Source organism: Nomascus leucogenys, chromosome 19 (assembly GCF_006542625.1).
Source record: "Nomascus leucogenys isolate Asia chromosome 19, Asia_NLE_v1, whole genome shotgun sequence".
In the NCBI taxonomy this organism is placed as follows: domain Eukaryota; kingdom Metazoa; phylum Chordata; class Mammalia; order Primates; family Hylobatidae; genus Nomascus; species Nomascus leucogenys.
Window position 1 is genome coordinate 49680245 of NC_044399.1, and position 21743 is coordinate 49701987.

The 21743-nt window shown below is 42.9% G+C and overlaps 1 protein-coding gene across 3 annotated transcripts in view; it reads left to right on the plus strand.

The window, feature by feature from the left end:
* EIF2AK2 (eukaryotic translation initiation factor 2 alpha kinase 2) overlaps positions 1-21743 on the plus strand; it is a 61499-nt gene that overhangs the window by 20546 nt on the left and 19210 nt on the right. For all 3 annotated transcript variants that reach the window (XM_030799270.1, XM_030799271.1, NM_001280110.1), the window contains 4 exons: positions 981-1043; positions 11972-12094; positions 17148-17306; positions 19583-19763. In XM_030799270.1, coding sequence (XP_030655130.1) covers positions 981-1043; positions 11972-12094; positions 17148-17306; positions 19583-19763 — 526 coding nt within the window. The remainder of the gene's footprint in view (positions 1-980; positions 1044-11971; positions 12095-17147; positions 17307-19582; positions 19764-21743) is intronic.

Sequence of the window (21743 nt, forward strand, 5' to 3'; positions counted from 1 at the left end):
ACCAGTATATTCTGAACAGTAGATAGATGTATTGAAGAAACATGATTCTTGATGTGGATGCTTGGATGGAGAGAAGAGAGTTCTGCACATGAGGTGCCCTCAGCCATGATTACTGTGGCAGTCAGGAGGGATGAGGAGAATGTGTGAGAAAGACTGTAAAGGAAGAGTGGACATGACTTGAGGGAATAGGTTCCCCGTAGCTGAGTGAAAGCATGAAGAAGAGGTAAAGGAGAAAGGATTTGAAGATTGCTTCACTTTGAACAGGATGCAGTCAAGAAGCATGGCACTAATGGTGTTGAGGAAGTTGAGGAGTTAAGGGCTTAGAGAGAAGACAGCAGTTTGGATATGTTTAGTTTTAGGTGGTATTTAAACTTCCATTTGCAGGTGGCTTATCATCAGTAAGGAATAACAGCAAGGATGAGGGTGTAAGGAGATGTACTTCCTGAGGTTTTGAGTCTGGAGGAGGAAGAGGAGAGGTTAGTGACACATCAACAATGAGTGCTCTAAGGTGGAAAAAGGAACCAGAGGAGGGATGAAAAAGTGTTAGAGGCCAGAGGAGAACTATAAGTATATAGTTTTATAAAGAAAAAAGTTGGCTGGGTGCTGCGGCTTGTGCCTGTAATCCCCAGCACTTTGGGAGGCCAAGGTGGGAGGATGGCTTGGGTCCAGGAGTTCGAGACCAGACTGGGTAACGTGGAGAGACCCTGTCTCTACTAACAATAAAAAGAATTAGCCAGGTATGGTGGCACATGCCTGTAATCCCAGCTACCTGGGAGGCTGAGGTGGGAGGATCTCCTCTGAGCCCAGAATTTCAAAGTTGTAGTGAGCTATGATCACACCACTGCACTCCAGGCTGGGAGATGGGGTGAGACCTTGCCTCTGAAGAAAAAAAAAGAAAGAAAAAGGTTAACATTAACACTAAATAAGTTATATTTGATTTCAATTTTATTTGAGTTTTACATTCAACTCTGAATTTTTAGATCTTTGGCACCTACATTTGACCCTCCTGACATGAAAGGAACAAAGTATACTGTGGACAAGAGGTAAGATTTTAAGTGCTGAAGAAAGAAGGGGTAACGCTGTCGGCGGATGTTTTTGGGTAGTTGTCTGTGAAATGGCCATGATCCTGTCAGTTAAAAATCTTTGAATAAGGTTAACTAGGTAGGGTAAGAACAATAGTCTTAGGCGTATCATTAGAAGGGGGCCCAGGAATGGGATGACCCATATTATGATTTTGTTCCCAAACCAAGAATCTATTTGGTTGTTTTGATACTCCGTTAGCTTTTTAGCCCTTTCTTTAAGTTTTTCATCAACGTCTCTTACTAGGCCCAATTGGTTGAGATAAAAGCAACATTCCTCACCCAATGAGAGGCAGAGGTCCCCTTTTTCAGCCATTATTAGATCTAGTCCCCATCTGTTTTGGAGGACTACTCCAGCCGAGGAGTCTAGTTTGTCTTGGACTCTTATAATGCTTCAGGCTATATCTTATAAAGAACCCTGTAATTCTGTGGAAAGAGCTTTAAAGTATGTTAAGGAAGTGGCCAGTCTGCCTGCTCCCAATCCAAGTCTGGAGGTTATATCCAAGACAGCCGTTAAAGGAATGACGTGGATGGCCCTCCTCTTCCTAACATATTGGATGGATGGAACGGGCAAAGGTTGGCTAGGAGGAATTAGTCCAATGGAGGGAGAAAGATAAACTAGGGTACAGGTTCCAGTCCAGTTGGTGGGGAGACAAAGATATGTGTTGGTGCCACTCACACAAAAAATAAGCCTTTGTCATAAATACAGGTGGAGATACAGAAAGAAAACAAGTGAATTAAAGATGGGGTGTTTTTTCTTTCCTATGGTTCATTACTCCAGGTGGCCAAGGAGGAGGTCAAGGAGACACCCACTATAGTAGCGATATAGGAAGAGTTATTTTTTACACATTTAATGAGATTTGATGTTGCACCATCGATGTTGAGCCATGGATAAAGGTGGGCGCTAGGGACAGCAGAAATTAGGCCAGAGGCATTGGTCGAGGGAGAGGCTGTAAAACGAATGGGTTGCAGAAATGCTCCATTCACTTCAGGTGATACTTGGTAGTCAACTCGGTTAGTTTGATGGTCAGCAGGGTGTTTAACAATGATAATGCGGTTGCATTGGTTAGGTGTTAAGGATCTTACACAGAAATTTCCCTCAGAGGCTGAAAAGCAAAGTGAGGTTTGTTGTAAAAGTGGGGTGTGTTTAATTATGGGCTCTTCAGTGGGAGGGTCTTGTGGCTTAAGGCGTTTTAGGGCGTTGTAATAGGTTTGAAATAATTTGTTGGCCTGATTGACCCTGGAAGTGGGATAATTGCCAACCAGAGTGTCAGCTCTTTCAGAAAAGGAAGCTCCTTTTTGGAGTTTATAGATTAGGGTTATGTTTTCTGTTAAAAGGTCACGAAGGGGTGTAGGAAGGGATGTATAAGCTGAAGAAGACAGCGATAAACACATCCAGCATTCTGGAGCAAAGGAAGAGTTAGCTTGCAGCAAGAGGGATTGTGTAAGGTTTATAGAACGTTCTAGTTTGATAGCAGTGAGGAGTGGTTGTATTGGTGAGGTTGATGTGATTAGAGAATTTAGATAGAAAGAAACAACAAAAGGAGGAAAAAGTTTGGGTAGGAATAAAGTCCTGGAAAGTTCCCTGAAGCCATAAATCCTGTGGAATAGTAAGGAGCTGATCAGGATGTATAATGAGAGTTTCATAAGGATACTACTGAAGGTCTGTAACAAGGCTAGTTAGGAAGCAATGAAAGTTTGGGAGAGAAAGAGACATAGCTGCTTAGGTGAATTTCTCTTCCTTTTCCTCCGGAATTCATGTGAGATGAAGGGAAGTGGATCCTGTGGAGACACAAGAGAGGCTGAAGGTGATTTAGATTTGATTGTTTGGGTGTGTAGTGAAGGGAAGTCTGTTTTCTTGAGAGAAGTGTAATGAAACCAGTTGGGGAGTCCCTGGAGCTTTGCTGCTGTGGGTGTAGTAAGGATGATCTGGTAAGGCCCCTTCCATTTCGGTATTGGGGGGGAACTGGGGGTAGGGCTGGGACATTTTACCAGAACCCAGTTTCCTGACTGTAGGAAGGGATTAAAGGAGTTGGCGACAGGTTGTGGCAGGTATTTGTCAGCATATTCCCAAATGAAATGGTGGATGGTATGCAGAAGAGGAGAAATGAGGGGGGTTGTTAGAAGTGGGGCTTGACCCTGAGGTGGAACAAAAGGAGCGTGAGTTCAAATACTCATGCTCAAAACTCCCATACATGAGTTCAAAGGGGCTGAGCATTAAAGGTTTATGTGGGAGTGCCCGAATTTTTAGGAGGGCCAAAGCTAAAAGTGTAACCCAGTCTTTATGTGTTTGGAGTGAATACCTGGTGCGGGTACGTTTTAGAATGCCATTCATTTTTTCAACCTTTCCTGAAGATTGGGGTTGATAGGGCATGTGTAGCTTCCACGTGATTCGTAGGGCTTGTGCAAGTGTTTGAGTAATTTGAGAAATGAATTCAGGACCATTATCAGATTGAAAAGAAGGAGGCACCCTAAACCTGGGGATGATTTCTGTTATTAATTTGGAGGTGACAGTCGAAGTTCATTTGTTGGTTGTCAGAAAAGCCTCAACCCGTGCCGAAAAGGTATCAACCAGAACCAAAAGAAATCGAACCTTTTTTACTGGGGGCATATGGGTAAAATCAATTTCCCAGACTTGTCTTCGAAGGTGTCCCCTGGCTTGATGGGTTGGAAAAGAAGGGAGTCTAGTGTTGGAGTGGGGTGAAACTTTCTGGCAAATAGAGCATTGATGGAAAATGGCTTTCAACTGTTCCTTTATATCTGGGGTTATGTGTATGTGGGAACTTAAGAAATGTTGTAGAGGGGAATGGCTAGTGTGCAAGAGGTTGTGGATATCTCATAACAAAGTTGTTTTTTGTTTGTTTGTTTGTTTTTTGAGACAGATTCTTGCTCTGTCACCCAGGCTGGAGTGCAGTGGCATGATCTCAGCTCACTGCAATCTCTGCCTTTGGGGTTCAAGCGATTCTCCTGCCTCAGCCTCCTGAGTAGCTGGGATTACAGGCACGCACCACCATGGCTGGCTAATTTTGTATTTTTAGTAGAGACAGGGTTTCACCATGTTGGTCAGGCTGGTCTCAAACTCCTGACCTCGTGATCTGCCCGCCTTGGCCTCCCAAAGTGTTGGGATTACAGGTGTGAGCACCTGGCCAAGAGTTGTTTTTTCAGGGTCAGGTAGGACTAATTTGTTTTGTATGACAGTATGGGAGTTTGAATTGTGCCCCTGCTGTGATTAGTTGTTGTATTTGGTGTTTGGGATAAAAGGGGATATGTTGTGTGAGGGGAAATAGATATTAGAAAATTGGATGATTGGTTGAGGTGTGTTTTGCCCAATAGTCAGCCTCACGGTTCCCTAAAGAAATCTGGCTTTTATCTGATTGATGTCCTTTGCAATGGATAACTGCAACCTTTTCTGGAAGTAGAGCTGCCTTTAGTAGATGATGGATTAGTTTTCCATTAATGATAGGAGTTCCCTTAGCTGTGAGATAGCCCCACTTGCTCCAAATTTGGGCATGGGAATGGTTGATGTTATAGGCATATTTAGAATCGGTGGTGTATATTAACTTGTGTGTTTTTTGCTAGGGTTAATGCTCTTATTAGGGCAACTAATTCTGCTTGTTGGGAGGATGTGCCCAAAGGCAAGGGGGCAGCCTCAACAACTCTTCTAGTTGGAAGAGAGTGGGTATCATCACGATATCTCTCAGTGACGGCATATCCTGCTTGGAGGGGAGGGTTTTTTGATGTGCTGCCATCTATAAATCAATCTGGGGCTCCCTTTATGTGAGGGGAAGTAAGGTGGTAAAACATGGTGAGAGAACTTTCAATTAGATCAGAGCATGAGTGTTGGTCAGGGTCCAAAATCAGTGTTGAAGATAAAAGAATAGCAGGATTAGGAGTGAGCATCTGTGAAGAGAGATGGAGGGTTGAAGGAGGGTTGAATGTATGGCTTGCATGCGAGAGGATGAGATGGAGGTGAGCACCTTATGGCTGAGCATATCTTATAGACTGTGAGAAGAAAATACCTGAAGAGGTTTGTAGAATGCGAGTTTGTGCCTCAGGGATAATTAAAGAGGCTGTGGCCAAAATTTTTAAGCAAAGGGGCCAGGTTTTGTAAATGGGGTCTAGTTGTTTTGAAGAATATGCCACTGGTTGGAGGGAATCTCCCATGGATTGGGCTAATAGTCCAAGGGCCTGATTATGAGAACTGTGTAAATATAGATGAAAAGGTCTTAGGGGGTTTGGAAGGCCTAAAGTGGGGGCCTGTAATAAGGCACATTTTAGGTGACAGAAAGCATGATACAGGTCTGGGGTGGGAGTGAGTGGTCGATCAAGATTTCCTCTTGTGTGTTCATAAAGAGGTTTAGTGATAGTGGCAAAATTTGCTATCTATAATCAGAAATAACCCACTAATTTGAGGAAAGAAAATAAGTCCCTTTTTGTCTTAGGAAATGGGATTTGTTGAATGCCTTGCTTTCATGCTAGTGGCATTTCCCCGGTATTTGGAGTTATGAGTAATCCTAGCTATGAAACATTTGGAGAGGTTAATTGGGCCTTCCTTTTGGATACCTGGTACCCACATTCAGCCAAAAAATTTAAAAGCCTGGCTGTGTGTTGAATACAATGTTCTAGAGAGGGGCTGCAAAGAAGTAAATTGTCCACATATTGAAGCAAAACACTGGGTTGTAGAAGTAGTTTGGAAAGATCCAATCAAAGTGCCTGACCAAAATAGTGAGGGCTGTCCCTAAACCCCTGGGGGAGGACAGTCCAGGTGAGTTGTTGGGAGTAGCCTGTGTCAGCGTCAGTCCAAGTGAAAGCAAAAAGGTTTTGAGAGGAGGAATGTAGAGGGATAGTATAAAAGGCATCTTTGAGGTCTAATGCAGAGAAATAGCTAGTATTGGGAAGAATTTGCAATATGAGGATATAGGGGTTTGGGACAACAGGACAAACAGAACAGTAGTAGAGCTGATTTGTTGCAAATCCTGAACCAGTCTATAGGAGCCATCTGGTTTTGTAATTGGGAGAATAGGAGTATTGTGGGGAGAATGGGTGGGGATTAAAATATTGGCAGCCAGGCCAGGTGCGGTGCCTCACGCCTGTAATGCCAGCACTTTGGGAGGCCAAGGTGGGTGGATCACCTGAGGTCAGGAGTTCAAGACCAGTCTGGCCAACGTGGTGAAACCCCATCTCTACCAAAAATACAAAAATTAGTTGGGCTTGGTGGCACACACCTGTAGTCCCAGCTACTCAAGAGGCTGAGGCAGGAGAATTACTTGAACCTGGGAGGCAGAGGTTGCAGCGAGCCAAGATTGTGCCATTGAACTCCAGCCTGGGTGACAAGAGCAAGGCTCCATCTCAAAAAAATAAAATAAAATAAAATAATAAAATAAAATATTGGCAGCCAAAAGTTGGGAGATGATGGACTTGAGTCCCCCATAATCCATTAGGGGATATTGTGGGACCACTATTTGGCATTTAGGATCCTTCAGTGAAATTTGAATTGGAGAATGGTGGGTAGCTAACATGAGGGAGTCAGTGTTCCATACTATGGGATTTACAGGGCTGAGGAATTTGGGATTTAAGTCTGTTTGATATGGAATGTCTGAGGAAGCGTTCTGTTCTTGAGATGATAATAAATAGGGGTAGCTTTGGTGTAGGGTTGATAAATGAATGATTCCTCCCAGTTTGTGTAGGATGTCCCTTCCTAGTAAAGGAGTGGGGGAATGAGGAATGACCAAGAAAGAGTGAGTGAGGGTGACTCCCTGAAATGAACAATATAGAGGCAGCGTTTTGTATGGGGTTTCTTGTATGCCCTTCATGCCATCAACAGAAATGAATGAACATTCTAATGGGCCTTGATATTCAGTTAGTGCCAATAGACTTGCCCCAGTATCCAAAAGAAAGGAAATAATCTTACCAGATACCAATCCAATTACCCTGGGTTTTGTGGACTCACTAGATGTGGGGATGAAGGATCCCGCCTACCCTCAGTCTTCCTTTGTCAGCACCAGCAGTGAAGAGATTTCCTCCTGTGATGTTTGGGGGGCTTCATTATGAGCGGTACCCGAATGGGGAAGGTGTCCCTGTTGAGGGCATTCCATCGTCCAGTGTCCCCAAAGACTGCAAGTTGGGCATGGTTTGGTGGGAAGCCAGGAGATAGGACAAGCCTTTTCCCAGTGTCCAGCGTTGCCTCATTGAAAACAGACTCCTGGAGAGGTGGGGGAGTTTCCCTTTGGGTTATTAGGAGGCTTTCGTGTAACTGACTTTTGGACAGCAGAGGCAAGCATCTGGTATTTTAAATGGAGATGTTTGTCCTCTTGAATTTTTTGTTCCTCATCTCTGTTGTTAAAGACATGGAAGGTCGCATTTAGGAGCTCCCACCAAGATGTCTGGGGGCCCTCCTCTAATTTTTGTAATTTTTTCTGGATATCTGGGGTGGATTGGGAAATAAATTGGAGGCAGAGAAAAGTTTGACCTTCTCTAGATTCTGGGTCCAAATTGGTATATTTTAGCATAGCTTCAGTGAGGTGTGGTAAGAAAAGGGCAGGGTTTTCCTGGTGCTCTTGTGTAATTTCTCTGAGGTTTTCATAATTAACTGCCTTATGGGCATTTTTGTCCATGCCCGTGAGGAGACAGGTAATCATGTGGTCTCTTCACCTGATGCCATTGTCTCCCTGTTGGCAAGTCCAATCTGGACCTCTATGGGGGACTGCATCATTGGCCACTGGATTTTGTATAGGGGCTTGATTATGGAGTTCATCTGTGTGTGTTTCAGCTGAATGCCAGATGCGCTCTTTTTTGTCAGGGGTGAGGGTGGAGGTTAGAATTATATAAATGTCATGCCAAGTTAAATTAAAGGATTGGATTATGTGCAGGAATTCCCTGTGACAGAGAGATTTTCAGAGAAATATCCTAGACACTGTTTGATCTGTGACAAATCAGACATGGAGAAAGGGACATGAACATGAGCAATGCCTTCAACCCCAGTCCCTTCCCAGAGAGGGAGAATGGCAGAGGTGGTTTGACTGGCTGGAGTAGTTTTTGAATGGGTAATGGGTGGAGAAGGAGGAGGGGCGGGATTTGGCACTAAAGGCTTGGGGGCAGGAGGGGCCAAAGAGATGGAGAGTTTGGATGGGCGAGAAATGGATGCAGGGGTTGAGAATATGGAGGGGGTTCAACTGCAGGTCAAAAAGGTTTCAGGAGAAGAGGTTTCAGAGGAAGGAGAGACCCAGGGAGGTTTTCATTAATTAGAAGGATTTCATGAAGGGTGCAAGTTTGACATAAGGAGGGTTGGGATTTAAGGTAGAAGAAAGCCTGAATATAGGGAACCTCTTGCTGTTTGCTGTTCCTCGTTATAAAGTTGTCAAGGTCCCTGAGAATTTGAAAGTCAAAGGTGTCGTTTTCAGGCCATCGGCTGTCATTATCTAATTTGTATTGGGGCCAGGCCGTGTTGCAATAAAAAATTAAACACTTTGGCTTTAGGGTCCCCCATAAGCCAAGTTTGGTGAGGTTGTGAAGGAGACAGTCCAGTGGGGAGGACATAGGAATGTGGGATTGTTTGGCACCCATGTGGACTGATAAGAGGAGGCTGAGAGTGTCTGTTTTTGTTCTAGACATCCCCAGACGAAAGACAGAGACCTGGAATCCTCTTTATAAAGAGGACAGTTAAGCTGAGAAGAAACTGGGTGTCCCCAAGATTTCTTCCAACTTGGTCCCACTGGTCCTCCAAGGACCAGGACAGCAGACCTCACTTTCCTGGGTACTGCAAGAAAGCCAGGGAAGGCAAATCTTACCAGTTGGCTGGATTAGTGTCTGATGTTGGATGTTCTGGTTGGAATCAGCAAAGGGCCTCCTGGACTGGAGCTGCGTGAGGAAGAGAGAGAGAGAAGAGGGAAGAAGAGTGGATAAGGGTTAGAGAGCAAAATACCCATTGCAGGCAGTCAGAGGTGGATTCCTGAGACCTGAGGGTTTTGAGAACCCCCTGGGGAGTAGCCCCAGCCTAAGCTTTGCAGTCCCCTTCAGATTAGTTATCCTCCTCACGCAAATTGCTTGAAAAGTGAAGAGAGAGAAAAGACGTGACAGGTGGTCAGAGACCCCCAGGATCCAGGAGTTAGCTTGGGGCGAACTGCCACTGCCCACTGCTTCCGGGGTTGCAAGAGAACCTCTACCCCCAACACCCATCCCGGGTTTTGGCACCAATTGTAAGGGTTGAAGAAATAAGAAGGAAACATGAAAAGCGGGTGACAGTCAAAGACAGGTTTATTTTGAAGAATAAACCGGAGAGGGGCTTCTGGCCAATTTTGGTCAGGAACATTCTCTCTTACAGACTTAGGGTACTTAAGGATTTAGGAAGGGAGAACTTATCACAGGTTCAGAATGTTTCTGAGTGGAGGAGAGTTTTATTGTGAGTTAGAATGTCTCTGGTCAGAGGGGCGGTTATCTCGGGTTTGGTATGTCTCTGGTCGTAGGGGATTTATCAGGTTTGGAAGGTTTCTGGTCAGAGGTGTCATTTGTGGTTTATGGTCATGCTGACATTAGCCATTAGGCTGATGTTTTTGGGGCTGGATTTAGGCAGTTTTTAATCAAGGGGAACTTAAAATAGTGGTGCTTGTCCAAGATGGCAATGCTCCTGTTCTGTCAAAGATGGAACTGTGAAATAGAATTTGTTTAAAGATGTGTTGTTCATTCAACAGAAGTTTCTTGAGGGCCCATTATAAGGCTAAATTATACTTCCACCCAAACAGTTTAATTGATGTTGCACTATCCGGCACACAATTGATGGTGTCTCTTGGAGAAGTAATATTTAGACAGATCTAAATGGAATGTGGTAATTGTAGATCTTTGTGATGCTTATATGGATTTCTCTGACAGCTATACAAGTTATTAATATTGAAAACAAGTACTCCTGTAAATCACTGATTAAAAAAATACTTCTGCAGGAATTAGAATTGATCCACTTGAATCTGTTTTCTACTTTCTAGCTCCATACCAGATTTCACTTGAAAAAAAAGTCTACTCTGCTGTAGACAATATGTTTGGATTTAAAATGAAATGTCTGAAACAATGGAGGCCTGTTTGCATTGGGAGGGCGGGGCATTGAATATAAAAGTGTAAAAAACAATACAGAATCAAAAGTTTATTAAGCACCCAATATAGAATTGGCACTGTGCTGGGCATCAGGTTTATGGTAGGAACAAACAAAATAGTCCCTGTTGTCATGGAGTTTCGTGGGGATGACCGACTTTAAATAAACAATTACATGAGCAGGCCAAGCACAGTGGCTCGTGCCTGTTATCCCAGCACTTTGGGAGGCTGAGGCGGATGGATCACTTGAGGTCAGGAGTTCGAGACCAGCCTGGCCAACATGGTGAAACCCCATCTGTACTAAAAATACAAAAATTAGCAGGTGTTGTGGCATGCACCTGTAGTCTCAGCTACTTTGGAGGCTGAGGCAGGAGAATCACTTGAACCCGGAGGGCAGAGGTTGCAGTGAGCGGAGATCGCACCACTGTATTCCAGCCTGGGTGACAGAACGAGACTCTGTCTCAAAAAAAAAAAAAAAAAAAAATCTGCAGGAACAAACTATGGTCAGAGCTGTGAAAGGAAAGCAATGGCGTGGAGAGAAATGGAAGCAGGGGTGAGGCGAGGTTTCTCTGGGGTCACAGTTGTGGGGAGGCCTGATGGATGAGCGGGCACAGAGCAGGGGTGCTAGGTGGAAAGAAGGGCATATGAGAAGGTGAAGGTGGAAAAGGTGATGTGAAAGTTCGAGAACAGACAGAAGAGTGTGTGCTTTGAGTGCAATGAGGAGGGGCACAGTGCCATGAGATGAGGGTGCTGAGGGAGGCAGGGGCCTCCTCATTTGTCACCTTATAGGCCATTTAAGGGCTTTTTGTTTTTGTCAAATGCAAAGATTGGCTATTGGAGGGTTTCGGCAACAGAGAGACATGGCCAGACTCAGTTTTCATCCCTCTGGTTGCTGCGTGGATCATAGATTGGAGTGGGGGAAGAGAGGAAGTGGGGATCCAGTTAACGAGGTACTGCTATGGCCTAATGGAAGCATGGACTGGGGTGAAGATGTTGGAGGCAGAGGAAAGTGGGGAGATACCAGCAATGTGTTTTGGAGGTAGAATTGACAGGTCTTAATGATGGAACACGAAGCTTGAGGGAGAAGAGAAAACCAAGTAGAAACCTAGGCAGGCTTAGAGCGTATGCCCATTTCTCTTATAACAGCTTGGTGATAGTAGCTGTGGAGCACAATATAGCAATTCCTTTGAACATTTTGTATTTGTGGTAGGATTTTTATCATGGCTTTTTTTTTTTTTTTTTTTTTTTTTTTCTGTTTTTTTGAGATGGAGTTTCATTCTTGTTGCCCAGGCTGGAGTGCATTGGTGTGATCTTGGCTCACTGCAACCTCTGCCTCCCAGGTTCAAGCAATTCTCCTGCCTCAGCCTCCCGAGTAGCTGGGATTACAGGCACTTGCCACCACACCTGGCTAATTTTTGTATTTTTAGTAGAGACGGGGTTTCACCATGTTGGCCAGGCTGGTCTTGAACTCCTGACTTCAGGTGATCCACCTGCCTTAGCCTCCCAAAGTGCTGGGATTACATGCGTGAGCCATGGCACCTGGACTTATCATGGCTTTTGAAAAGCCAGGAGTTGACTGTGACTGCCAGGGGTGATATGTTATGTTGGACTCGCCCTGGGAGGAGTGAGAGGACTACTCTTTGTGAGTCAAGAGTTTCTGCCAAGTGGATCTTTCTTATTTAGAAGGAGAGAATCATATTTGTTATATTGTCCATTTCACAAGTGACATTAAAGGGAAAGGAGTGGGGAGGCGGGGGGTGGGGGGTGGGGGTTGAACATGAAATGTCAAAATAACAGTGGTTTTTATCTTTAAGGTTTGGCATGGATTTTAAAGAAATAGAATTAATTGGCTCGGGTGGATTTGGCCAAGTTTTCAAAGCAGAACACAGAATTGACAGAAAGACTTACGTTATTAAACGTGTTAAATATAATAGCGAGTAAGTAGTAAATGTTTACATTTTTTTGAATGTCAAGGTACGCTGAATCTGCACTATTCTTTTTTATGCTTCTCTCTTCTTTATTAGGATATCATTTATTTCTTTCTGGTCCTCATTAAACCTTTCATTCTACCAAGAGGAGTTTGGCTTACTCTGAGATGATCTCACTTTACTGTGGTTATTTCAATAAAAATGGATATACCATTGATCATCCTTTTGGTGCTATCTTCAGAACTGAAGCTATAGAGTCATTTGCTTTAAAGTGGCATGCAACTTCATGAACCGCTCCGTATTTTAAAAACCGTGGCACCAGACAGAACCTGTCATTACCCACAAAAAAGGTGATCTTTGAGATGTCCTAGTCTTACCTCGTTATTTTATAGATGAGGAGACTAAGATCCAGAGATGTGAAGTGATTTTGTCTAAGATAAAAGCTAGATGGTAATTGTTCTCTGGTTGTCTGTTATTGTATAAGGCACTGCTCCAAAATGCAGTGCTTAAAAACAGCAATTTATTGTTATCTCTAATGGTTCCATGGGTTGATTGTGCTCATCTGGACAATTCTCACTTGGGGTCTCAGAGGAATTTGCAGTCAGTAGTCATCTGAAACCTTGACTACAGCCTATCTTAGGCTGGATATCCAAGCTGGCTAGCAGTTGGCACTGGCTGGGGGCTGGAAGTTCAGCTGGGACTGTGAATCAGAATACCTCCATGTGGCCTCCCTATGGGGATTGGGCTTCTTACAACTTAGTGGCTGGGTTTCAAGAAGGATCGTCCCCAGAACAAGTCATCCAAGAGACCAGGAGTGAGTGGCAAGGCTTCTTTTGACCTAGTCTGAGGAGTTCCAGAACGTCACTACCATCAAGTTATATTGGTTAAACAAGTCACTGAAGCCAGCTTAGATTCAAGGGGAGGCCAAATAGGCTCTACCTCGTAATTTAAGGAGTGGAAGTGTGTATGAGAAGATAAAGAATTGATCAAGATTATCTTTGGACATGATCTCCTATGTAATAAGGTTGGGATTTACAACTCATCCCCTGGAATGACAATTCAATGTGTTCCCACTGTAACCCGCTGCTTCCAACGTTTGTTTTCTGTATTATCGGCCCTCTCACTCCCACTGGATAGCAGAACTCCTTCAGGAAGGAAAACAAATAGAAAGGAAGTCTTAAATCACATGATCACCAGTTCACCAATCTTGCTTGTTGCACTCTGGCAGTTGTTACTATGTGTAGCTTGGCCAGACCGACCTGATCCCTCAAAGACTAGCAAAGGAGATGGGAAAGGGATCTGGGCTAAGAAAAATGATATGTGCAAAGGAAAGGTAGGTGTGGAGTGCTGGATGTTCTTAGCCCAGTTAAACAAACCTACTTGTTGTCTCATGGATGATGCCTTGCATTTGAAATAGGGTCATTCCTACTCTGTTCATTGTTTTATTTAACAAGAATGAAGGACAGCTGTACTGTTACTCAATTTTAAAAAATAGCAATAATATCCCAGCTACTTGGGAGGCTGAGGCAGGAGGATTGCTTGAGGCCAGGAGTTTGAGACCAGCCTGAGCCACATAGTGAGACCCAGTGTCAAAAAAAAAAAGAAAAAAAAAATGAGGGCCAGGTGTGGTGGCTCACACCTGTAATCCCAGCACTTTGGGAGGCCAAGGTGGGCAGATTACTTGAGGTCAGGAGTGTGAGACCAGCCTGGCCAACGTGGTGAAAACGTGTCTCTACAAAAATACAAAAATTAGCCGAGCGTGGTGGCGCACACCTGTAATCCCAGCTGCTTGGGAGGCTGAGGCAGGAGAATTGCTTGAACCTGGGAGGTGCAGGTTGCAGTGAGCCAAGATCGCACAACTGCACTCCAGCCTGGTGACAAAGTGAGACTCCATCTAAAAAAAAAAAAAAAAGATAATTATGTTGATGATGGTCCAGTATCTTGGCCATTTCTAGTAGTTTATACATTGGTACAACATATACATATATATTTTTGAGACAGAGTCTCATTCTGTTGCCCAGGCTGGAGTGTAGTGGTGCATTCTCGGCTCACTGCAACCTCCACCTCCCAGGTTCAAGCAATTCTCTGCCTCAGCCTCCCAAGTAGCTGGGATTACAGGTGCCTACCACCATGCCCAGCTAATTTTTGTATTTTTAGTGGAGACGGGGTTTCACCATATTGGCCAGGCTGCTCTTGAACTCCTGACCTCATGATCTACCAGCCTCGGCCTCCCAGAGTGTTGGGATTACAGGCAAGAGCCACCGTGCCCAGCCTGATACAACGTATTTTAAAATATCTTTGGAAATATTAATCTGGAGCCATAAAATTGTTCGTACACTTTGGCTCAAGGATTTCCTGTTTGGGAACCTGTTCTAAGAATATTATTTAGGGACTGGGTGTGGTGGCTCACGCCTGTAATCCCAGCACTTTGGGAGGCTGTGGCAGGCGGATCACGTGAGGTCAGGAGTTCAAGACCAGCCTGACCAACATGGAGAAACCCCATCTCTACTAAAAATACAAAATTAGCCGGGTGTGATGGTGCATGCCTGTAATCTCAGCTTCTCGAGAGGCTGAGGCAGGAGAATTGCTTGAACCCGGGAGGCGGAGCTTGTGGTGAGCCCAGATCATGCCATTACACTCCAGCCTGGGCAACAAAAGTGAAACTCCGTCTCAAAAAATGAAAAAAAATAATAATAAAAAGAATACTATTTAGGGAGGCTGAGGTGAGTGGATCACTTGAGCCCAGGAGTTTGAGACTAGCCTGAGGCAACATGGCAAAACTCCATCTCTACAAAAAATACAGTAATTAGGCCGGTGTGGTAGCCACGCCTGTAGTCTCAGCTACCTCAGAAGCTAGGTGGGAGGACCATCTGAGCCCAGTAGGTAGAGGCTGCAGTGAGCCGTGATCACACCACTGCACTATAGCCTGGGTGACAGAGTGAGACCCTATCTCCAAAAAAAAAAAAAAAAGAATGTTATTCAAATTATGGATTTATATCCAAGAAGATATAAATCATAGTGTCATTCATCAACAGTGAAAAATTAGAACAAACAGAATATCCAGCAGTAAAGAAATGAATATATATATTTTGTTCTGTCTCCTGATCAATGGCTATTTTGCAGTCATTAAAAGTAACTGGCTGGGCCGGGCGTGGTGGGTCACGCCTGTAATCCCTGCACTTTGGGAGGCCAAGGCAGGCAGATCACAAGGTCAAGAGATCGAGGCCATCTGGCCAACATGGTGAAACTCTGTCTCTACTAAAAATACAAAAATTAGCTGGGCATGGTGGCACATGCCTGTAGTCCCAGCTACTTGGGAGGCTGAGGCAGGAGAATCGCTTGAACCCAGGAGGTGGAGGTTGCAGTGAGCCAAGATCGCGCCATTGCACTCCAGCCTGGGCGACAAAGCAAGACTCTTCTCAAAAACAATGACTGGCTGGGTGCAGTGGCTCAGGCCTGTAATCCCACCACTTTGAGAGGCCAAGGCTGGTGGATCACTTGAGGTCAGGAGTGCGAGACCAACCTGGGCAACATGGCGAAACCCTGTCTCTATAAAAAATATAAAAACTAGCCGAGTGTGGTGGTGTGTGCCTGTGATCCTAGCTACTAGGGAGGCTGAGGTGGGAGGATCGCTTGAGCCCTAGGGGTGGAGGTTGCAGTGAGCCAAGATTGCCACTGCACTCCAGCCTGGGTGACAGAGTGAGACCTTGTCTCAAAAAAAAAAAAAAAAAAAAGAAAGAAAGAAAGAATCTAAAATAATAACAGATTATTTTAGGATTGTCAAAGTGTCAGTAATTTTTTTTTTATTTTTCCAAATTTTATGTCGTATAGTTTAGAACTTCATGCATTAAAAAATAAAATTGTAAAATGATTATCCTTCCTCATCTTTGAAATCTCCAATTTAGTTACTGCACTTAGCATGGAATTGTCTTAGGTCTTGACAACACATTCCTATAAAGCCTCCCACCATCTCACCTTCTCTGCATAAGTTATCCTCTTTGTATATATTTGCCACACATTGAAAATCCTGAATTAGGTACTTCACACTGCCTGGGTTACCTAGCCTTGCTGCCTAAATGTGGTTTGCTTGTAAAATCCAAAGATTTTAACACAAGTCTAAGCAAAACATAATGTATGATTTAGCTATGAAAAATTGCATCGGCTAGGTCCAGTGGCTCATGCTTGCAATCCCAGCACTTTGGGAGGCTGAGGCAGGTGGATTGCTAGATCCCAGGAGTTTGAGACCAGCATGGGCAGCATGGCAAAACCCCATCTCTACAGAAAATAGAAAAAATTAGATGGGTGTGATGGTGTGCTCCTGTGGTCCCAGCTATTCAGGAGACTGAGGTGGGAGGATTGAGGCTAGAAGGTTGAGGCTGCAATGAGCCAAGATCGTACCACTGCACTCCAACCTGGGTGACAGAGCAAGACTTTGTCTCAATAAAATAAATAAATTAATTAATTAAAATGACATCACTGGCATTTCAAGAGTACTACAGATGATTTTTAAATTGTCTGATGTTTGGCATTAAGTCGCTGCCTTTTATTTATTTTTTTTTTGAGACAGAATCTTGCTCTGTTGCCCAGGCTGGAGTGCAGTGGTGCAATCTTGGCTAATTGCAACCTCTGCCTCCTTGGTTCAAGCGATTCTCCTGCCTCAGCCTCCCAAGTAGCTGGGATTACAGACGTGTGCCACTGTGCCCAGCTAATTTTTTTGTATTTTTAGTAGAGATGGGGTTTCACCATGTTGGTCAGGCTGGTCTTGAACTCCTGACCTCGTGATCTGCCCACCTTCACCTCCCAAAGTACTGGGATTGCAGGCATGAGCCACCGCGCCCGGCCGCTGCCTTTTATTTTATCTTGAGAGTGAGAACTGCTATTTTTTTTTCAGTATGTTCACTTTTTCCTTTTGAATGTCCTGGCTTCCATTCTAAAACTATGTGAGAACCACAGCAATGGTTTACTAAGGGAATGTAGACAGTTGTCTATTACATGAGGTGTTTTGTGGTTGTTATGAGGGATGTACACTGACACTGCCATGTTCCCTGTTCCTTTTAACTAGGAAGGTGGAGCGTGAAGTAAAAGCATTGGCAAAACTTGATCATGTAAATATTGTTAAGTACAATGGCTGTTGGGATGGATTTGATTATGATCCTGAGACCAGTTCTTATGATCCTGAGAGTGATGATTATGATCCTGAGAACAGCAAAAATAGTTCAAGGTAACTAAAAATAAATTCTCATAGCCCTAATAGGATGGAAGGAAATTGTTATTTACTATGTGTGGGCCACTGGATAAGGCCATTAATCATCACGATTAATAATCACAATTCCCTCTGAGAGACACTGTTATCTCTCTGTTCCGAAGGTAAGGAGAAAGTGAAAATCTCTTCCTTGTCCTCCTCTTGCTGCAAACTTGCTCTCACAACCCTCTGTTACATCCTCAGCTGTCTTCAAAATCTCAGGTTCAGCTTTCCTGACTCCATTGTTTAATGGAGAGCCTTGTTCACGTGCTGGCTTCAGTGCAGGCTGTAAGTGAGGTCTTGTGAAGAGAGTTTTAACATATAGATGCTGCATCTGGGGGCTGCCTCCTCAGCTACCAACACTTTTGTGTCCCTCTCTTAGGCTGTGATTGGTGTGGTGCAGTCAAAGGGTCTCTTTGGAATGTAACTATACCACTTATGCTGGGGTGGTGGACAGTGAAAATATTTTTAAGACCACAAGCTGGGATGGGGGCACCCTCATGTTTTATGTCAGTTAAGCCACTGCCAAACAACTGGAGATCCTAAAGAGCTGGCATCTGTCTTTGAAAGTCACCCAACCTATTATGGGGACAGTCTTCTCACTAAAATCCTGAGGCCAATGGGGACCCATTCATTCATTTTCTCCTGCCCCACCTCCATCTCCATGTCGTGTAAGTGAGAACTTTATCATCAGTTCAGGAGTTATTGACCATCAGCATACAGGACTTCAGCTTTCAGCAAATTCTTGGCTACCTCTTCCTGTTTTTAAGCCGACATATATACAAAGAATATAAATGAATATTGAGGCTAACTTAATTCAGAAAAAAAATAAAACATGGTTAGCAAAAAAAAAAAAAAAAAATCAACCCTCCAATTTATGTATCTTAGTAATTTGTTGGCACTTCTCCTAGAGTACCTTTCCTATTGTTTTAGGTTTGCTTTCCCTTTACTCTCTCCTATTAGACTATTATCCCCATGATGGAAAGGATAGTGTCTAACTCATTTTCTCATCTCTAGGTGCCTTTCATGCTTAGTAGATCAGTGGTGAATTAAAAGGTTTCAAAATTACTTCATATAATAATGAAATTTAGTTTCGTGCAACTCTATTGTATTCATGTTCCTATTTCTTTTTTTTTTTTTTGAAACGGAGTCTCGCTCCGTCACCCAGGCTGGTGTGCAGTGGCGCAATCTCGGCTCACTGCAAGCTCTGCCTCCCGGGTTCACGCCATTCTCCTGCCTCAGCCTCTCCGAGTAGCTGGGACTACAGGCGCCCGCTACCACGCCCAGCTAATTTTTTGTATTTTTTAGTAGAAACGGGGTTTCATCGTGGTCTCGATCTCCTGACCTCGTGATCCGCCCGCCTCGGCCTCCCAAAGTGCTGGGATTACAAGCGTGAGCCACCGCGCCCGGCCTCTTCTTTTTTTTTTTTTTTTTTTTGAGACAGAGTGTTACTCTATCGCTCATGCGGGAGCACAATGGCGTGATCTCAGCTCACTGCAACCTCTGCCTTCTGGGTCTGGGTTCAAATGATTCTCGTGCCTCATCCTCCCGAGTAGCTGGGACTACAGGTGCCGCACCACCACACCCAGCTAATTTTTGTGTTTTTAGTAGAGATGGGGTTTCGCCATGCTTCCCAGGCTGGTCTCAAACTCCTGAGCTCAAGCAATCCGCCAGTCTCGGCCTCCCAAGGTGCTAGGATTATAGGCATGAGCCACCATGCCCAGCCCAGCTCATATTTTATAAATTAGCTAAACAAATAAAGCTGTGGACATCCGAGAACTTATGATTGAAATAAAAAATGGCCTTTTATATTTTGATTCAAATTTATTATATTTAGATTTCTATTTTGTGACATGTTTTGGGGTTCTTTTTTTTTTTTTTTTTTTTTGAGACGGAGTCTCGCTCTGTCACCCAGGCTGGAGTGCAGTGGCGCGATCTCGGCTCACTGCAAGCTCCGCCTCCCGGGTTCACGCCATTCTCCTGCCTCAGCCTCTCCCGAGTAGCTGGGACTACAGGCGCCCGCCACCACGCCCGGCTAATTTTTTGTATTTTTAGTAGAGACGGGGTTTCACCGTGGTCTCAATCTCCTGACCTCGTGATCCACCCACCTCGGCCTCCCAAAGTGGTTTTGGGGTTCTTAAGAAGATAAGGTATAAGCTTTTAAAAAGTTATGAAAAACTTTAAAAAGTTATTAAAAAAATTTTATGTATTTATATTTATTGTTACTTTTAACATACTGTGAATTTTATACCCAGGTCAAAGACTAAGTGCCTTTTCATCCAAATGGAATTCTGTGATAAAGGGACATTGGAGCAATGGATTGACAATAGAAGAGGCAAGAAACTAGACAAAGTTTTGGCTTTGGAATTCTTTGAACAAATAACAAAAGGGGTGGATTATATACATTCAAAAAAATTAATTCATAGAGATCTTAAGGTAAGTGGAAAATGTACTTTATTAATTGATATATATAATATAGTAATTTTAAAATATATCTTCTCAGCTGGGCACAGTGGCTCACGCCTGTAATCTCAACACTTTAGGAGGCTGAGGCAGGCAGATCATCTGAGGTCATGAGTTCGAAACCAGCCTGGCCAGCATGGTGAAACCCTGTCTCTACTAAAAATACAAAAGTTAGCTGGGCATGGTGAAGTGCACCTGTAATCCCAGCTACTCAGGAGGCTGAGGCAGGAGAATCGTTTGAACCTGGGAGGTGGAGGTTGCAGTGAGCCGAGATTGTGCCACTGCAGTCCAGCCTAGGTGAAGAGTGAGACTTGTCTCAAAAAAAAAAAAAATTATATATATATATTTATATATTTATATATATATTTATATATTTATATATATATTTATATATTTATATATATATTTATATATTTATATATATATATTTATATATTTATATATTTATATGTATTTATATGTATTTATATATTTATATATATTTATATATATTTATATATTTATATATCTATTTATGTATTTTATATATATTTATATATATTATATATTTTATATATATTTATATATATTTTATATATATTTATATATATTTATATATATTTTTATATATTTATATATATTTTATATATATTTATATATTTATATATATTTTATATATATTTGTATATATTTTATATATATTTATATATATTTTATATATATTTTTATATATTTATATATATATTTTATATATATTTTTATATATTTATATATTTATATATATATTTTATATATATTTATATATATTTTTTATATATATTTATATATATATTAAATAAGATAGATTTTTTTCTCTAGTTTTAGAATAGTGGTTGATTGATAGTTATGAGAAAATGATATCTGAACATATCCATGCAAATAATTACTGTGACTGGCACAGCCAAATGGCTGCTCTGCCCCTGTTCCTCCTGCCTCCTCTAAGTGACTCAGGCTTATTTGAGAGGCAGAGGAGACTCTGTTGAGTGTGGCTTTAGGAATATGGTTCCCTAATCTCTCAGTCATTACTCTGGAGGGCTGTCACAGCTACTGGGTCCAGAGTCTAATATTGTCTTGGTTAAGCATTTCAACCCCATGATTGGAAAATTGCGGTAATCCCAGACTGGGAAAGTGTATCATCCCTTAGTATTTTCATTTTCCTCTGGCTTTTATGGTCTGGACAAGGAGTTTCCCTATTTTTACTTCTCATTAAAATGACAGAAGGTGAGAGACAGAACAGCCCTTCACAGCCTTTCCTCCATTCCCTATTCCCTGTGACTTGCCTAAGCCTGTCACAAGCTGGCCATCCTGAATCCTGTCCCTGGACCTTTGCTCATGTTCTTCTCTCTCATGGGACACTCTTCTGCCTGTCCCCTTTGGTTGTAATTCCTTTACTGAGCCTTTCCTGATCACTCTGGAACTGCCTTTTTCTGTTCTAGGCGGAAGTACCTTATTTATGTGGCTATCTGCTTACACCACCCTCTAAAACAGCGAGGAATAAGGAATGAAACAAAAAAATTCCCTGAGAGAAATAAGTTCCCATATACACAGTTGTTTATTGGGCTCAGATAGGAATGAGTAGCCCTTAAAAGGTATTGCTTCCGTGCTGCCCAGGGGCTGGATGTCTGATGCATTGGTGTTCTGAGTCTGTCTGGTTCCAATATGTCTCTTCTACAATATCGGAAGTTGTTCTTTGAAGTTGGAACATTGTCAGAACTATTTCAAAAGGATAAATGTAGAGTTGGTTATGCTTTCACTTTGGGATAAATCATACATATAGTTAAATAACAAATAAGCACAATTATTTCTATATAAAATAATTTGCAAATAAATGCAGAAGTGTAGGCATTAAGTTCTTAGTCCTCAGAATGAATTAGCAAAATTCTGACTGGTGCCTACCCACTTACCTGCCAACTATGCCCCACAATGTGTGTACCC